At 47.9% G+C, this 14,238-nt stretch overlaps 7 protein-coding genes across 7 annotated transcripts; 2 read left to right on the top strand and 5 right to left on the bottom strand.

Moving 5' to 3' along the window:
* Positions 1-156: 156 nt before the first annotated feature.
* Positions 157-2,995, bottom strand: EURHEDRAFT_527545 (OPT family oligopeptide transporter; the record flags this gene model as incomplete). Its single annotated transcript, XM_040787023.1, has 7 exons — positions 157-506; positions 543-967; positions 1,012-1,419; positions 1,492-2,156; positions 2,178-2,343; positions 2,395-2,582; positions 2,791-2,995. The coding sequence occupies 7 exons, from the start codon at positions 2,993-2,995 to the stop codon at positions 383-385; spliced, it is 2,181 nt and encodes a 726-aa protein (XP_040643266.1). The 3' UTR covers positions 157-382.
* Positions 2,996-4,040: 1,045 nt separating this feature from the next.
* hsp70 (molecular chaperone Hsp70) lies at positions 4,041-5,954 on the top strand (the record flags this gene model as incomplete). Its single annotated transcript, XM_040786001.1, has 1 exon — positions 4,041-5,954. One exon carries the CDS (start codon positions 4,041-4,043, stop codon positions 5,952-5,954), a length of 1,914 nt encoding a protein of 637 aa, XP_040643265.1.
* Positions 5,955-7,056: 1,102 nt separating this feature from the next.
* Positions 7,057-7,451, bottom strand: EURHEDRAFT_22956 (uncharacterized protein). The gene has a single exon (XM_040778042.1). It carries the CDS (start codon positions 7,326-7,328, stop codon positions 7,104-7,106), a length of 225 nt encoding a protein of 74 aa, XP_040643264.1. The 5' UTR covers positions 7,329-7,451; the 3' UTR covers positions 7,057-7,103.
* A 443-nt stretch (positions 7,452-7,894) lies between these two features.
* EURHEDRAFT_407560 (uncharacterized protein) lies at positions 7,895-8,518 on the bottom strand. Its single transcript, XM_040780594.1, has 2 exons — positions 8,371-8,518; positions 7,895-8,313 (listed from the first exon to the last, which is right to left on the bottom strand). The coding sequence occupies exons 1-2, from the start codon at positions 8,391-8,393 to the stop codon at positions 8,136-8,138; spliced, it is 201 nt and encodes a 66-aa protein (XP_040643263.1). The 5' UTR covers positions 8,394-8,518; the 3' UTR covers positions 7,895-8,135.
* A 118-nt stretch (positions 8,519-8,636) lies between these two features.
* On the bottom strand, positions 8,637-10,349 carry EURHEDRAFT_407559 (putative mitochondrial GTP/GDP transporter Ggc1). The gene is made up of 7 exons (XM_040780593.1): positions 10,029-10,349; positions 9,938-9,975; positions 9,837-9,878; positions 9,651-9,764; positions 9,457-9,590; positions 9,219-9,396; positions 8,637-9,160 (listed from the first exon to the last, which is right to left on the bottom strand). The coding sequence occupies exons 1-7, from the start codon at positions 10,093-10,095 to the stop codon at positions 8,825-8,827; spliced, it is 909 nt and encodes a 302-aa protein (XP_040643262.1). The 5' UTR covers positions 10,096-10,349; the 3' UTR covers positions 8,637-8,824.
* Positions 10,350-10,929: 580 nt separating this feature from the next.
* Positions 10,930-12,089, bottom strand: EURHEDRAFT_407558 (autophagy-related protein 8). Its single transcript, XM_040780592.1, has 3 exons — positions 11,751-12,089; positions 11,399-11,631; positions 10,930-11,327 (listed from the first exon to the last, which is right to left on the bottom strand). Exons 1-3 carry the CDS (start codon positions 11,838-11,840, stop codon positions 11,294-11,296), a joined length of 357 nt encoding a protein of 118 aa, XP_040643261.1. The 5' UTR covers positions 11,841-12,089; the 3' UTR covers positions 10,930-11,293.
* A 722-nt stretch (positions 12,090-12,811) lies between these two features.
* On the top strand, positions 12,812-14,193 carry hem13 (coproporphyrinogen oxidase; the record flags this gene model as incomplete). The annotated part of the gene is made up of 2 exons (XM_040785635.1): positions 12,812-13,024; positions 13,081-14,193. 2 exons carry the CDS (start codon positions 12,812-12,814, stop codon positions 14,191-14,193), a joined length of 1,326 nt encoding a protein of 441 aa, XP_040643260.1.
* Between the last annotated feature and the right edge of the window lie 45 nt (positions 14,194-14,238).

The raw sequence follows: 14,238 nt of genomic DNA, 5'->3' as shown, positions 1-14,238 counted from the left end.
TGGATAGGAGCCCGCAAGGGGATCAGGAACCGCAGTTGTTGATTGGCGGAGCCAGTCTGCATCCCATGACGGACCATACCCTTTGTTTGGCACGACGACGACAACAGCAGCAGCAGCAGTAGCAGCAAACATCCCTCGAGTATACATATTTTCCCTGTCAAATGATGATAAATCTACAGATAAGTTCACTCAATGCTCGAAACATGCCATGATACTTCTTATTCTAACTGTGCTCTAGATAATCTTTCAAACTACGAAGTACTCTGAAGTAAATTCAGAATATACAGCATTGCACAGAATGAAAACAACACACCATGTCAAAACTGACAAATAAAAGCAGTTATTTTATAGTTGTGTCTCCACGGTAACCACGCTGCTCACTTCAATCATCACTCAAGGCAAAACACCTTTCCACAGAATCACCATTGTTCCCCCACCACTGAGGCATCAAGACTTGCTTCCCTGCACCAAAAAACAGGAAGATCAAGAGCAAATTGAAATTGAACCTTGCATCAAAAGCAGCTGCCACCATTTAGCTGTACCATCTCCAAACATTGAAATGGCATCTGTAGAAATGATACATGACCACATATCCGCCGATGATGGCAGATGTGTATCCTATACTCACATTACCATAGAAGAGGGCCAGGCCAGAGAAGAAAATGCTGACATTCCACAGATCAACCCGTAGGTGCGGAAAGCTACGATGCAAGAGATACAACAACGGAGGAACCCCTGCGCCCACCAGAAATGACCATGGTAGGATGGATATCTCTCGCTCTGCAAACAATGCCTTCGGGCCAACAACGGCATATTGCACGCCAAGTGTGTTGGAAGACTGTATATTCTGTCCAGTCCATCGATTCAGTGGGTCCTTCTTCGCACCGGTCAAGTAGTCGCCCTTTGTGTTGATAATCCATCGGATCACGCCGTAGTTGACAGGCACGCCGAGAATAGTCCCGAAAATCTGCGAGAAGAACACCGTCCGGGGTAGAATATGCATGTAGTGACCGATTTCTGATCCTGCAACATATACTGGGCCCGGTACCATGCGTCTCCGGCGATGGCACCGTACGTGGAGGGCCCACACGGGTGATGATGCGCCTGGCCCGCTGGGGTGTGGACCATATATCCATACATTAATTCGTTAAAAGACCCGGTAGAGATCTGGTAGTTGGAGATTGCGTAGAGCCAGCCGAATGGGATGACAAAAACGGCTGCACTGCTCAGGGCCGCAAACAGCGTCCAGATCGGGATAAAGAGTTGGCCGTAACCGATGGCCGCGGCAAGGACTACGAACCCCACAAGGAACAGAATGAAATACCACCACAAGAGCACCTCCCGATATTGACACTGAAGAACATTGAGGCGGTCATGATATTGATAGTTGATGCCTTGGCCCCTGGTCCGCGATTGCTTCTGGTGAGACGCGAGAACACGTTTCAAGTTGCCAGCTATTTGGGTAAAACCAAACGTTAGAATTCAAGTAACAGCGGCAGGCAATTTGGCGTAATCGAAAAAGGTTGACCAGAATTTTTGAAGTCCCATATACATTGGTCCATACTCCTGATATACGATTTGATCTAGTTGGGAATCAGGAGTCAAGGCCTCGAGTATAGGATAAATAGTACCATTGGCAGTGAGGAGACTATTCGACATGAGACCGTGGTGGTATGATTCAAAGTTGCCCCATTTGGCAGCTGGCAACAGGACCCAGCAATTGAAGGCAAAGGCCAAGAACAGAATGACCTGCGTCCAAAAGGGAGTGAACATATTCGAGGAGCCATTCCAATTGATATTTGACCAGTCCAGCAACAGATTGAGAAAGTCCACGCTCCCAAGACCCGATCCGATAAAATTGGCGACTTTGTTTCGGGGTGCAACCCAGCAGAGAAAGGCAAGCGATGAGGTGAAAGGAAAAACATATTCGGGTAGGAACTGACAAAGAATCATGCCCAATAATGAGAAGATAAATATCTTCATTTGCCGACGAGCTAATGAAGATGAATTGTCTGTTCTGCGAAAGGTCTCGAGCAATGTCGTCTGCATGAGCGCCTGCGGCCAGATATACCCAGGATCGTAGAGCAGCAACTGCCGTGCTAGGGCAGCAAATGCATATCCGATCCAAACGATGGCAAACATGAAAAAGATTGCCACTACTATATTTATTTTCTAACCGTAGTAAAGCTCCGCTAGGACGATGGGAGTGTACCCTAGATTGTAGGTAGCACCCGAGGCAGCGGTGACTGTAATCAATATATACTCCTTGATACTCCAGGGTCCTGGGTTCATGCTGAAGGACCAATGAATGCCGGGAACCGATACCCGAGGGGTGGGAAGGACCTTGGCAAGGAAGCGACCAGCATAGTGCGACGCTATCTAGAAGAAGAATACGAAGTAGGGGCCTGGGTAGCTCATCTGCGATAGAAAAGCCCCAGGTACGACAAAGATTACGGACAAAACGAAATAACGAAAGGTGATGGTTGACAACTCGGGGTTGTCTGTGAGACTGACCAACTGACGGACTTCTCGCGGCAATGCCGCGATCTCGGGGTCATCCTCACTCTCCTGTTCGATGGCAGCTGCTTCTGTATCAAGACGGATGTTATCCTCATCGCTGACAATCTTCGGGGTTGCAATAGGTTTCTTGTCAACTGCAGGAACCGGAGGGTCCTTCGCGACGGGCCGAGGGGCTGGTTTTGCACGGTGAAAAGCTCCAGTCAGTTACCGGGATGCCATTGTGAGTTAAAATTCTGGTATCTACAGAATAAAATGAATCCCTAGCTCAACCCACCTGAGCAATCAACTGTTCCCGGGAAATGGGTTCGAATTGTTTCTGCAACAAGCGGATATGCAAGGGCTCAGCGAGCATGAGGGCTATCATCATCGTAGCGACAACAGCGCTTTTTAATGGCATGAGAAAATCCGGGTGGACAAAGGTCTCAGCTGGGATGGTGTGCCTTTGTGTCTGGCCGATGGCGTGCACCGGCGGCATACTGGCGCCTTGGAAACACTGAATGGATAGGCCAATAAGGAGAGCAATTGAAATACTATTAGACGGAAGTAACCGCTGAGATGACTGCGATATATCTGTTGTGTCTGGTCAAGATGGACGGCTGCTCGAAAGGGTCACGTGTGTCACGTGTATCACATGTATAGACATCTGCCCGATTGATTCTAGAATTAGTCGATGGTTGCTTGTCTGCTGACTAAGAGAAGAGTTTTCATTCTGTCATAGCAATACAACCACAACTGAGGTCCTAGGAGTACTCGATACACAAGGACGGATACAGAGTACCTAAGATAGATTAAGATACAATTGATTGATTCATGTGGAATCTACATAGTACATACATACTCTGTACATAGTACTACAGTGCTTACGGTCAGTAAGGCCAGAATATTGCACAGTGAATCGTAACCCCGCCAACATATCACTATGACGGCGTCTGTCCACTGCATCCATTACCAGTGCTGGTAGAGTCGTACTCCGTAGCAAATGAGTAATACCGTACCAAGTACCAGCATCGAGTATCCACTGGTACAGACCGGTACATTCGCTGAATTTCGTCGAATTTTCACGAGCCTCATTGACGTCATGGTATCCCACCCCGCCACATCGCACATTCTGCCAGAACAGTAAGAGAACAGCAAAAATAGACCCAAATTAAACCGGATTAATTCGGCTCAGAATGATCAAGAATAACAACGAACCACATAAGAACCCCTCTGGGCATAGTAGAAATCCCGCTTCCAATCAGGTTGCCAATTAAGCTGTGGAAATCCATAGAACCCGATCGATGCCCGTGGAATGCTAGAACGTTCTGTCTCGCTTCACCGCCGACTATATCTACGTTAGGCTGCTCGCACACAAAATCTTTCCTCTTCTTTCTTCATACTCAATCCTCTCTTTCTCTTGTGTGATATCCTCTTTTTACACTTATCCTAATCTCAACCCTCTCCCTTTTCTTGTACTACTATCCTCTTAACGACTGTTTCCTCCATTTCTCACGTTTTTCACGACCCCTCCATACACAAAAATGGCTCCCGCCGTCGGTATTGACTTGGGTACCACCTACTCCTGCGTGGGTGTGTTCCGTGATGACCGTATCGAAATCATCGCCAACGACCAGGGTAACCGTACCACCCCCTCGTTCGTTGCCTTCACCGACACCGAGCGTCTCATCGGTGATGCCGCCAAGAACCAAGTGGCCATGAACCCTCACAACACCGTCTTCGATGCCAAGCGTCTCATCGGTCGTCGTTACAACGATGCTGAGGTCCAGGCCGACATGAAGCACTATCCCTTCAAGATCGCTGATCAGGGTGGCAAGCCCGTCGTCGAGGTTGAGTTCAAGGGTGAGACCAAGCAGTTCACTCCCGAGGAAATCTCTTCCATGATCCTGGTTAAGATGCGTGAGACCGCTGAGGCCTACCTCGGTGGCACCGTCAACAACGCCGTCGTCACTGTCCCTGCCTACTTCAGCGACTCTCAGCGTCAGGCTACTAAGGACTCCGGTCTCATTGCCGGTCTGAACGTCCTTCGTATCATCAACGAGCCCACTGCTGCTGCTATCGCTTACGGTCTTGACAAGAAGGGTGAGGGCGAGCGTAACGTTCTCATCTTCGACTTGGGTGGTGGTACCTTCGACGTTTCTCTCTTGACCATTGAGGAGGGTATCTTCGAGGTTAAGGCCACCGCTGGTGACACCCACTTGGGTGGTGAGGACTTTGACAACCGTCTGGTCAACCACTTCGTCAACGAGTTCAAGCGCAAGCACAAGAAGGACCTCACCACCAACGCTCGTGCTCTCCGTCGTCTCCGCACTGCTTGCGAGCGTGCGAAGCGTACTCTCTCGTCTGCCGCTCAGACCTCTATCGAGATCGACTCGCTCTTCGAGGGTATTGACTTCTACACCTCGATCACCCGTGCCCGTTTCGAGGAACTCTGCCAGGACCTCTTCCGTGGCACCATGGAGCCCGTTGAGCGTGTCCTTCGTGACGCCAAGATCGACAAGTCCTCCGTCCACGAGATCGTCCTTGTTGGTGGTTCCACCCGTATCCCCAAGATCCAGCGTCTCGTCTCCGACTTCTTCAACAAGGACGCCAACAAGTCCATCAACCCCGATGAGGCTGTCGCCTATGGTGCTGCTGTCCAGGCCGCCATCTTGTCCGGTGACACTTCCTCCAAGTCCACCAACGAGATCCTGTTGCTCGATGTCGCTCCTCTGTCGCTCGGTATTGAGACCGCTGGTGGTGTCATGACTGCTCTTATCAAGCGTAACACTACCATCCCCACCAAGAAGTCTGAGACCTTCTCCACCTACTCGGACAACCAGCCCGGTGTCCTGATCCAGGTCTACGAGGGTGAGCGTGCTCGTACCAAGGACAACAACCTGCTCGGCAAGTTCGAGCTCACTGGTATTCCCCCGGCTCCCCGTGGTGTTCCTCAGATTGAGGTCACCTTCGATGTTGACGCCAACGGTATCATGAATGTCGGTGCCACCGAGAAGGGTACCGGTAAGGCCAACAAGATCACCATCACCAACGACAAGGGCCGTCTCTCAAAGGAGGAGATCGAGCGCATGCTTGCTGAGGCCGAGAAGTTCAAGGCTGAGGACGAGGCTGAGGCTTCGCGTATTCACGCCAAGAACGGTCTCGAGTCGTACGCCTACTCCCTCAAGAACACCATCAATGAGGGCAAGCTCACTATCTCCGATGACGACAAGACCAAGGTCCAGACCAAGGTTGAGGAGACCATCAGCTGGCTCGACAGCAACCAGACCGCCGAGAAGGAGGAGTACGAGTCTCAGCAGAAGGAGCTCGAGGCTGTTGCCAACCCCATCATCTCCGCTGCCTACGGTGGTGCTGCTCCCGGTGGTGCTCCCGGTGCTGCCCCTGGCGGTGCCCGTAGCGCCGATGAGGTCGAGGAGAAGCCTGAGGAGCTTGACTAAATGTCTTGACTCTTTGTTCTTTGATGATATCCCTTTTTTCTTCGTTCTAAAGTGCCTTCTGTGATTCAAGGCATACTTTTTTTCTATTAAATTCTTTTTGCTCGTTACGGGTGGTTTAACGAAATTATGGGTTTTTGTTTTTTTATTCTGGCTGCATAGATTTGTGTTGTTTCGAGATGCATTATGATCTACTTCGAAAAGCAGATTTGCTTGAGGAGAGAAAAGTTCCATAGGAATACGTTGTATTCTTAATCAGTGGAAATGAACTGTTTCAAGAATTTGTTCCTTTCGTAGACTTAGTCCGTAGGCCTACTTTTGCCTTGTTGCCCGATCCGTCTTTCTCTATCCACAATACTACTATATCTTCGTCTACGTGGTGACTCGATATATAGCCGTTTGTACGCCAAGGTTATAAATAGTTCTCTCCTTCCGTTCAACCTTTACTCATGCGCTACACGGAATGTTCTATCTGATATGAGTATGAGGTCTGCAAATATGGCCATACTGTCCTGTATTCTAGCTCTTCATCCGATTCAATTATTTGCTTCCTTCCTATGAGATCACTTTCATATGATGTCCGGCGTACTTCTTTCAGAACCCTGCTGTGCGAAATGTCGAGTTCTATATGCTCACTCTGCGCGTCGTTTATGTGACAATTTATATGAATACCATTAGTCTTTGCATCAAGATGGGAAAATACCTTTGCCTCAGGGCTGCTTTGGTTGTAATATATAGTGACGTCCCGGAATATGCCTTCGTGAGACTCTGAGCAGGGTATGCTTCAATTTCGCCAAACAGGGTTCAGATAACATCTAGTTACAACATCATCTCTGCTGTCTCTTCGCATAGAGATTTTTCCGTAACCATTCCCGCGATGTTCTTGTTCGGCCTTTGCTAACACCTTTGCACTTCAGATATCTGTCCCCCAGCGCTGTGTATGATCCATTATGGAATCTTGTAGTTCCGAGATTCAGTTACTTGGCCATTCATCCTGAATTGATAATTGGATGCTAATATAATTGAGACATCAAAATAGTAGGTTTCACATCAGTCTCTCTTTTTTTTTTTTTTTTTGTATAGAAGCTGAATACAAGCGCTTTTAATTGCTTGGGCCTGGGAATTTCAAATAGTCACAGATTGTAAGCGTCGTTAGCGTGAAGTGATGCCGAGGAAATATGGCAGGTCTTGGGAAACTCTGAAACAATGGTCTTTTTGGCACTGTGCAGTCAGTGAAAAGAGACAGGAGAAAATATAAGAGGGAGAAGGGAAGAGAAACAGAGAACCAATAATTTCAAATAGCAAAGTCAGAAATCGAGGATGCCATGCAAACAGTCGATATTTGTACGCCAAATGTGTGCGCCAGTTATGTAACATACCACAGCAGTCAGATACTGAAAGCAGACTTAGAACAGAAGTTCAAAGTGTCCCTCAGTTGTTGAATCCGGATGGCACGGTTTTCCTGGAATCCGATGAGTTGTTCTTTGGGCCCATGTCGAGTCAAGAACTAAGGTCCTACACAATCAACCGCCGTGGAGTTGACAATCCTCAATTGTTGCAACACAGAGACTATGGTCCTCAAGTAGAACCTCTAGCTCCTTGGAGGTACCTTGGCGGCAATGTTTACATGCGAGCTCTCAGAGTTTAAAGTATCTGGATGATGAAATTTTCCATGGCCCAAGAAATAACCTTGATGATGATTGCGATGTGCTGGAAGATATTGTATGATACTATAATTTGGCTGTGAGAACAAAAATAATAAAAAAGGATTTAGTAAATGAATTCGATTGATCATGATGTCTTCAGGCCCGATGATCCTTTTGGGTCAGTGATGCTGACTTATTCCATGGCATGGTGGAAAAGTTCAACCGAATTTGAACAATTGCGAGAAAACTCGAATACTTTACAGAATAACCCTAATGATGATTACTCTGCACGATGAAGATGGTAAAGATGGGAAATTTCTCATGGAAGAGCTGCCTCTGCAACCGTCTGTCTGCGAGAAACTTGGTCTTCCTATGAGTATGTGACTGCCAATCTAGATGAGTATGTCAGTTGTCGTGAAAATAGAGCCAAAGATCATTCCCTAACCCAAGTCCCGTATATCCCTCCCTCCTTCGTCGACAAACACTTCGAAAACGACTGAATCGCACATCGATTACTTCGTACTTCCAAGACATTTATTTACAGCCCTGCGAAATCCCCAGCCCACCAGCGCCGTACCCGATTCGCTCCCAACGACATGACCTCACGATAGCCGATCTCCTTGGCGTGCGAGGGCTGTTTCTCTTGCTGATCGCGGTGGATGCGGATTAGGGCAGCAGAGGTGCCAATTGCGGCGGCGAAGATGGGGTCTGCGACTCTGTTTTAAGAGGTATCTTATTAGGATAATCCTGTTTATAATAGGTGATATACATACTTGGAGATTAGGTAAAGTGCCATCTTGTCTTTCTGGCTACCAGCGCGGAATGAATCGGAAGCTGCTCGTGCTCGTGGATGATCGCGATGCTCGGCTTGGAGCTAGGACCGGGGAGTGTCACGTGCGTCGCTGCGTTGCGGCGTTGCGGCGTTACTTTGCCTAAGCTCGCTTATGTCTACAAACCACGGAGTATATAATTAAGAGGAGTTGATTTTTTTTTTTTTTTTTTTTAAAAAAAAAAAAAAAAAAAAAAAAAAAAAAGAGAAAGAAAAAAAGCCGAGTCCTATATCCCAAACACGAAGCCAAAGCTAGTTTATCAAAATGGGCCGTCAGGACGTCAAAAGTCGTCACACCAAAAGGCCGTCATAACTGAATGAAAAACGCCCCTTTTGAAGAAAATGAAAAGAAAGGTACAAAATAACAAGTTATTATCACACATGATTCGTTCTCATATTTATACAACCTGGCCAAAGGCGGGAATCAGAGTCTGAGCCAGCCAGAAGCTGAACACAAGCTTAGGGCCGGTCATCAGCAGCTTGGGAGTCAATCCCTTGAAGAAACTAGTGAAACCTTCGTTCTTCATCATGTTGGACACAATACGGAAGCCGGACTCGGGGTTCTCAAAGTTGCGGTTCTGGATACGGGTCTTGATGACGTCCAAGGGAGCAGAGACAACCAGCGAAGCACTGGCACCGCAAACCGAGGCAACGAAGTTCTGGGACCACGAGGCCGAGTTGTAGTCCGTCAAGTCGTAGATGTACTCTTTGGCGAAAGCAGAACCACCGAAGAGCTAAATCATTGTTAGTCGCGTTTCAACTTTGGTAGCCCAGGGACGAAAAAGAGCATACCGCGAAAGATCCAGGAGCGTTACGGGCAGCAGTCCAGCCAGCGCCACGGTAAAGTCCCATACCCTCATCAGAGATGATCTTGAACAAACCACGGCCACGGAAGGCTTCAGGGTTTGTCTGGCGCTTAATCTTCAGAACATCGAGAGGGAGAAGAACAATCTCCCCAATACCAATCAAACTAATTTCCCGTCCGTGTCAGCAGCGGTTTACGACAAACCGACGGTCCTGAGGTTCCCACCTTCCAGCAGTAGCGTGCATAATCGCCTTGCCAGTTCCCTTTCCAAAAGCATTGTCAAATTCGGAGCCGTGGTGTTTAGCCAGGTAGTCTCGCGCGAATGGCTGGCCACCATACTTGTAGATTCTTTGCATAACCTATGAGAAGATAAGATTAGCCAATTAGAGCGAGTCCGAGGTTTCGGATTCCCCACGCACCTTGTAACCGGCGGCATACCCCAATCCCGGAAAGAGGGAGGTGAACTTGCGACCAAGAGGAGCAGTGGCGTATTCTCTAAAGACGACTTGGTTGAAGGCGCTTGGAGAGGTGATCTAAGTGGGAACCAGGCTTCAAGTTAGAAACGTTCACGGTAAACCGACAACAAGATAAACGCAAAAACTCACTCTAGACTGGTTGCTCATCAATCGCTTCGCGGTGGTATCAACCTTTGCAGTCCATTAGTATCGGGAGATCAACAGTAGAACGTTGAAGGTGAACTTCGTACAGGATGGAAAACCATCAATTCGGTAATACCGGCGGCTCCTGGCAATCCACGTTAACAGCAGATTTTACAATCGCAATTCAAGCGCACATACCGGAACCCAGAAGACGGGCCATCGCGGACTCCTTCTTCACATCATTAGAAGCAGGTGCGGGAGACATTTTGTATGTATTTTATCTCTTATCCGAAAAAAATTTTGTATGTGAAAAGACGGAAGGAACGGAGAGGGAGAAGGAAACGGACGAGAAGAAATATTGGGAGAGGAGAAGAGAAGTAGAAGAAAGATAGGTCTAGCGATATTAATAAACACAATCCAACAAGCAGCGAAACAATCCCACGAAAGAAGAAAAGATGAAGAATTGCTCGGCCTGCTATCGGAGCATACAGCGCTAAGCCCGATCCGGGTTTTATCACGTGATTTATAACTTGGCAGGGGCATTCTGATTGTGGATAAAGGGAATCGTATTTTTAAGGTCTCTGAATACGTCAAAGCACCTCCAAGGCTGCCTTGTCTTATGCTTGGTACTCGAGTAAACTTGAGTCGCATGCACTACTATACTCAAGCAGTCAGGCTACTTCGGAGGATGCCGAATCACCGGACGCTATGGCGTTCCTATTCGGGTTAGGCGTCTACAAAATTGCCCTGAGAGATAGCCCATCCCACACATTCTGCTAGCTATTTGACAATGTTCCATAGTGAGGTACTTTATAGTATAGCCTCAGCTTTCTCTGCCAGATCTGTGTCGACATAGGACCATCAATCAATACCCCGCTCCCCTTCAGTAAACCAGCGCTTTTACAATCCTTTCAGCATTATAACTCATATTCCATATGTAAATTGGACGTCGTGCAAGCTACGAATATGCTTGAACCTCAAATACCATGCTACGGAATGTGGTGTAGTCCTATAACTATTGGGACACAACGACTGGTGAGACCCGGTGTTCCGGCACAGTACAAGAGTTCCGCAGAGCTACTACACACCAACACTGTGTTCACCCATATAGGAATAACTGCTTATATTGGTCGATCCTTGCTAGAATATCTGTCTGTATCGACCGCGAAAAAGAAATTTACCGTTTGTAGATAGGCTGATGGCTGAGAAATCCGTTTCAATTCAAGGACACCAATCCAATTAACGTTCGCCAAGCAAAGCCATTACGAAACACCTGATATAACGCCTGTGCGCATGAAAAGCAAGTTGAAGCCTGCCTCCTCTGTTCCATCTACGGTGCGGCTATTGTCTCCCGTCCCAGAATCGATTTCCCAAAAACGACGGATCAAACACCCCGTGATGGTTCTCCGCATCGTGGCACAAAGGAAGAGGGGCCAGGTTTGAACGGAAAGATCGACTGCAGTTTAGCAGCCACCAAACGTGTTTTCGCCAGAGTATCTTTGACATTATTGTAATTAGTAACAGACCCCAGAAAAGAAGCTGAAAACGGGAAGCGGGACAGAACGTACGTGATATAGAGGAAGCCATCCTCATCCTTGTGTTCTTCGTAGATGCTGCTCATTAGCGCAGCTGTCGGGGGCAGAACCTCGTCGACGAAGATGAAAATGGCTTTCTCAGGCGAGAGCTTGATGCGCTTGCGGATAACGTAGACGAACTGGCCGACGGTGAGGTCTGCAGGTACCAGATATTTCTTCTTGTCGATAGTGGCGATGTCCGATTTCTCGACCTTCTCGCAGATGACCTGTTATGTAGAAGACCAGTCAGTCGTGTCAAAATGAGCGGTGAGAGGGTAACAAGGTAGGACAGGAGAAGGGACAGATCCTCAAAACCAAGTCTCAAAGAAAAGATATGTATACATACCGGAATGCGATCAGCATATTTCTGGCGAATACGCTCAGCTTCGGCCTTGCGCTTCTCGAAGGGGTGCTCGTCCTTGAACTTGGATCTCATGATGATAGATAGAGATAAGCGGATAAGGAGATAAGTAGTAGTAAAATGAAAGTTGAGCAAGGTCAAACGATAGTTAAGAAATCTCGATAACAGAGAATATAGGAACGATGGGAAGATGGATGGGAGAAGTAGAGGAGAGATGGCAGAAACGATGTGGGAAGAAGTGAAGAGGGAGAAGAGGGAGAGTGGATGATGATGGCTATGATGATGATGATGCACAGGCGGCCAGATGACCACCACCACCACCACCAGCGAAGGCGGCAAGCCCCGCGTAATGGTATGGTCACAGTATTGTATGGTACGGTACTGGTACGTAGGGGTCACAGGGCGGTGAGAGATTTCCACGTGAGCAGGAATGTCCAACTTGTCAATAGTCTACAGAGTATAGAAACTCCTATAAAAATGACTTGATCATTTGTCGGTGGTGTTCTTGCGGTATGATGGGGTCAAACGACTTCTAGATAGGATTTCATATTGATCTATCGGGACACTAATAATACATAGTACGGAACTACATATGGGATAGTTTCGCCTCCACCATTGTCCCTGAACCTTGCCCTTGTTCCAAGCCACATCATATATTATTAGTTATGTATAAGAGTGAACTAATAAATCACCGTAGTCACTTGAGAAACTTCACAGCATTGTTATGCTGTGACTCACGCTTGAATCTCTCCACTAGACTAGGCAAAACAGTGCAAACAGTTATAGCCTCGGCGATACGTATAATTAAACAGTGTAAACATTCCAAACAATACAAACTCTTCTCCAATTTGGCTTCATCCCTCAATTGTCCGGATATCGTCACTGCTGGTGGTCTCATACACGGGGACGAATCGGATCCATTCAATTGCTTCTTATATTGTTTGGCTTAGTTTGTGGATACTACTAGCATCGATCTTCTCAACGCGCCACCGATAACTGCGGTCCGATCAGGCCATATTGACGCTATTCTCAATTCCCCCATGACCATGGCTCTTTCCCGGCCCTATATGCCTCTTCGGAGGTCACTTCAGCAGGTCTCATGTCGAAGTAATCGCCTTTCAACTCGCAACTTTCGAGTACCCTTTCGCAGATATTCATCCGAACAAAAACCCCGTGGTCCACAACCTCTTCCTGTCTGGAGACCGTACCTGCGATTGGCAGTTGGTGTACCGTTTATCGGTGCTCTGATATACTCTATGGTAAGAATGGCATTGTACTGGTACGCGTATAGTTGTGTTTAACTGTGGTGAATCAGATGACGGGCGAAGTAACCGAATTGGACTCTCCATCGATAGTGGAATTGGACGAGGCCCTAAAGAAGCAATCCACCATCACTGAAACATCACCGATGCGCCTGCGAATGGAGAAATTGATCAAAGAGCACCAAGAGAAGATCGTTCAGGAACTTAGTCAGATTGACGGCAAGGATTTTAGGGCTGATACCTGGTCACGGCCCAATGGTGGAGGTGGCATCTCTTGCGTGCTTCAGGATGGAAACGTCTTCGAAAAAGCCGGCGTCAATGTGTCGATTGTCTACGGTGAACTGCCACGACCGGCTATTGAAAAGATGCGGGCCGACCACAAGTCATTCGTTGGATCAGACGTCGATTCGCTAAGTTTCTTCGCTGCCGGTCTCTCCCTGGTTCTGCACCCTCACAATCCCATGGCCCCGACGGTCCATCTGAACTACCGGTACTTCGAGACTTCTGACCCAAAGGATCCTCTCAATGGAGACAAAAACTGGTGGTTCGGAGGTGGCACAGACTTGACACCGTCCTACCTCTTCCCCGAAGACGTTAAACACTTCCACCAGACTATCAAAGACGCCTGCGATCGACATGATGCGACATACTACCCCAGGTTCAAGGCCTGGTGCGATAAGTACTTCTACATCCCCCACCGCAAGGAGTCTCGCGGTGTAGGTGGAATCTTTTTCGACGATCTCGACGCGAATTTCCTCCAAACCTCATCGACTTCTTCGCAGAACCCCCAGGAAACCCTCTTCTCCTTCGTTTCCGACTGTCTTTCCTCCTTCCTTCCCTCCTACCTCCCTATCATCGAGCAACGAAAGGACATGCTCTACACGCCTGCCCAGAAGGATTGGCAACAGCTCCGGCGAGGACGCTATGTGGAGTTTAATCTTGTTTACGACCGTGGTACGAGTTTCGGACTGCGGACTCCCAATGCCCGCATTGAGAGTATATTGATGAGTCTTCCTCGCACTGCGAGCTGGGCGTACATGGATCTGGTATCCGGAACCAGAACGGAGACCATGAATACGAGTGAAGAAGATGAATTACAGGCAGAAGACAAGGCGAGTGAGAAAGAGATGCTGGAGGTTCTGAAGAATCCCAGGCAATGGGCCTAGTTTGGAAAGAGCATTTTTGCAGTCCTGAATCTTGAGGAATTTCTG

Source organism: Aspergillus ruber (genome assembly GCF_000600275.1).
Source record: "Aspergillus ruber CBS 135680 unplaced genomic scaffold scaffold00001, whole genome shotgun sequence".
NCBI lineage: Eukaryota > Fungi > Ascomycota > Eurotiomycetes > Eurotiales > Aspergillaceae > Aspergillus > Aspergillus ruber.
Note: the sequence above shows the minus strand (reverse complement) of the source record. Positions and strands in the feature narration are given on the sequence as shown.

Coding starts and splice junctions, on each gene's coding strand:
- EURHEDRAFT_407560 (XM_040780594.1), bottom strand. CDS start 8,393: ATGGCACTTTACCTAATCTCCAA. Junction 8,314..8,370: donor GCACTTTACCTAATCTCCAA/GTATGTATATCA, acceptor CTCTTAAAACAG/AGTCGCAGACCCCATCTTCG.
- EURHEDRAFT_407559 (XM_040780593.1), bottom strand. CDS start 10,095: ATGTCTCCCGCACCTGCTTCTAATGATGTGAAGAAGGAGTCCGCGATG. Junction 9,879..9,937: donor AATTGATGGTTTTCCATCCT/GTACGAAGTTCA, acceptor TGGACTGCAAAG/GTTGATACCACCGCGAAGCG. Junction 9,765..9,836: donor TGATGAGCAACCAGTCTAGA/GTGAGTTTTTGC, acceptor GTTCCCACTTAG/ATCACCTCTCCAAGCGCCTT.
- EURHEDRAFT_22956 (XM_040778042.1), bottom strand. CDS start 7,328: ATGTTACATAACTGGCGCACACATTTGGCGTACAAATATCGACTGTTT.
- EURHEDRAFT_407558 (XM_040780592.1), bottom strand. CDS start 11,840: ATGAGATCCAAGTTCAAGGACGAGCACCCCTTCGAGAAGCGCAAGGCC. Junction 11,632..11,750: donor AATATGCTGATCGCATTCCG/GTATGTATACAT, acceptor TCTACATAACAG/GTCATCTGCGAGAAGGTCGA. Junction 11,328..11,398: donor GATGGCTTCCTCTATATCAC/GTACGTTCTGTC, acceptor ATAATGTCAAAG/ATACTCTGGCGAAAACACGT.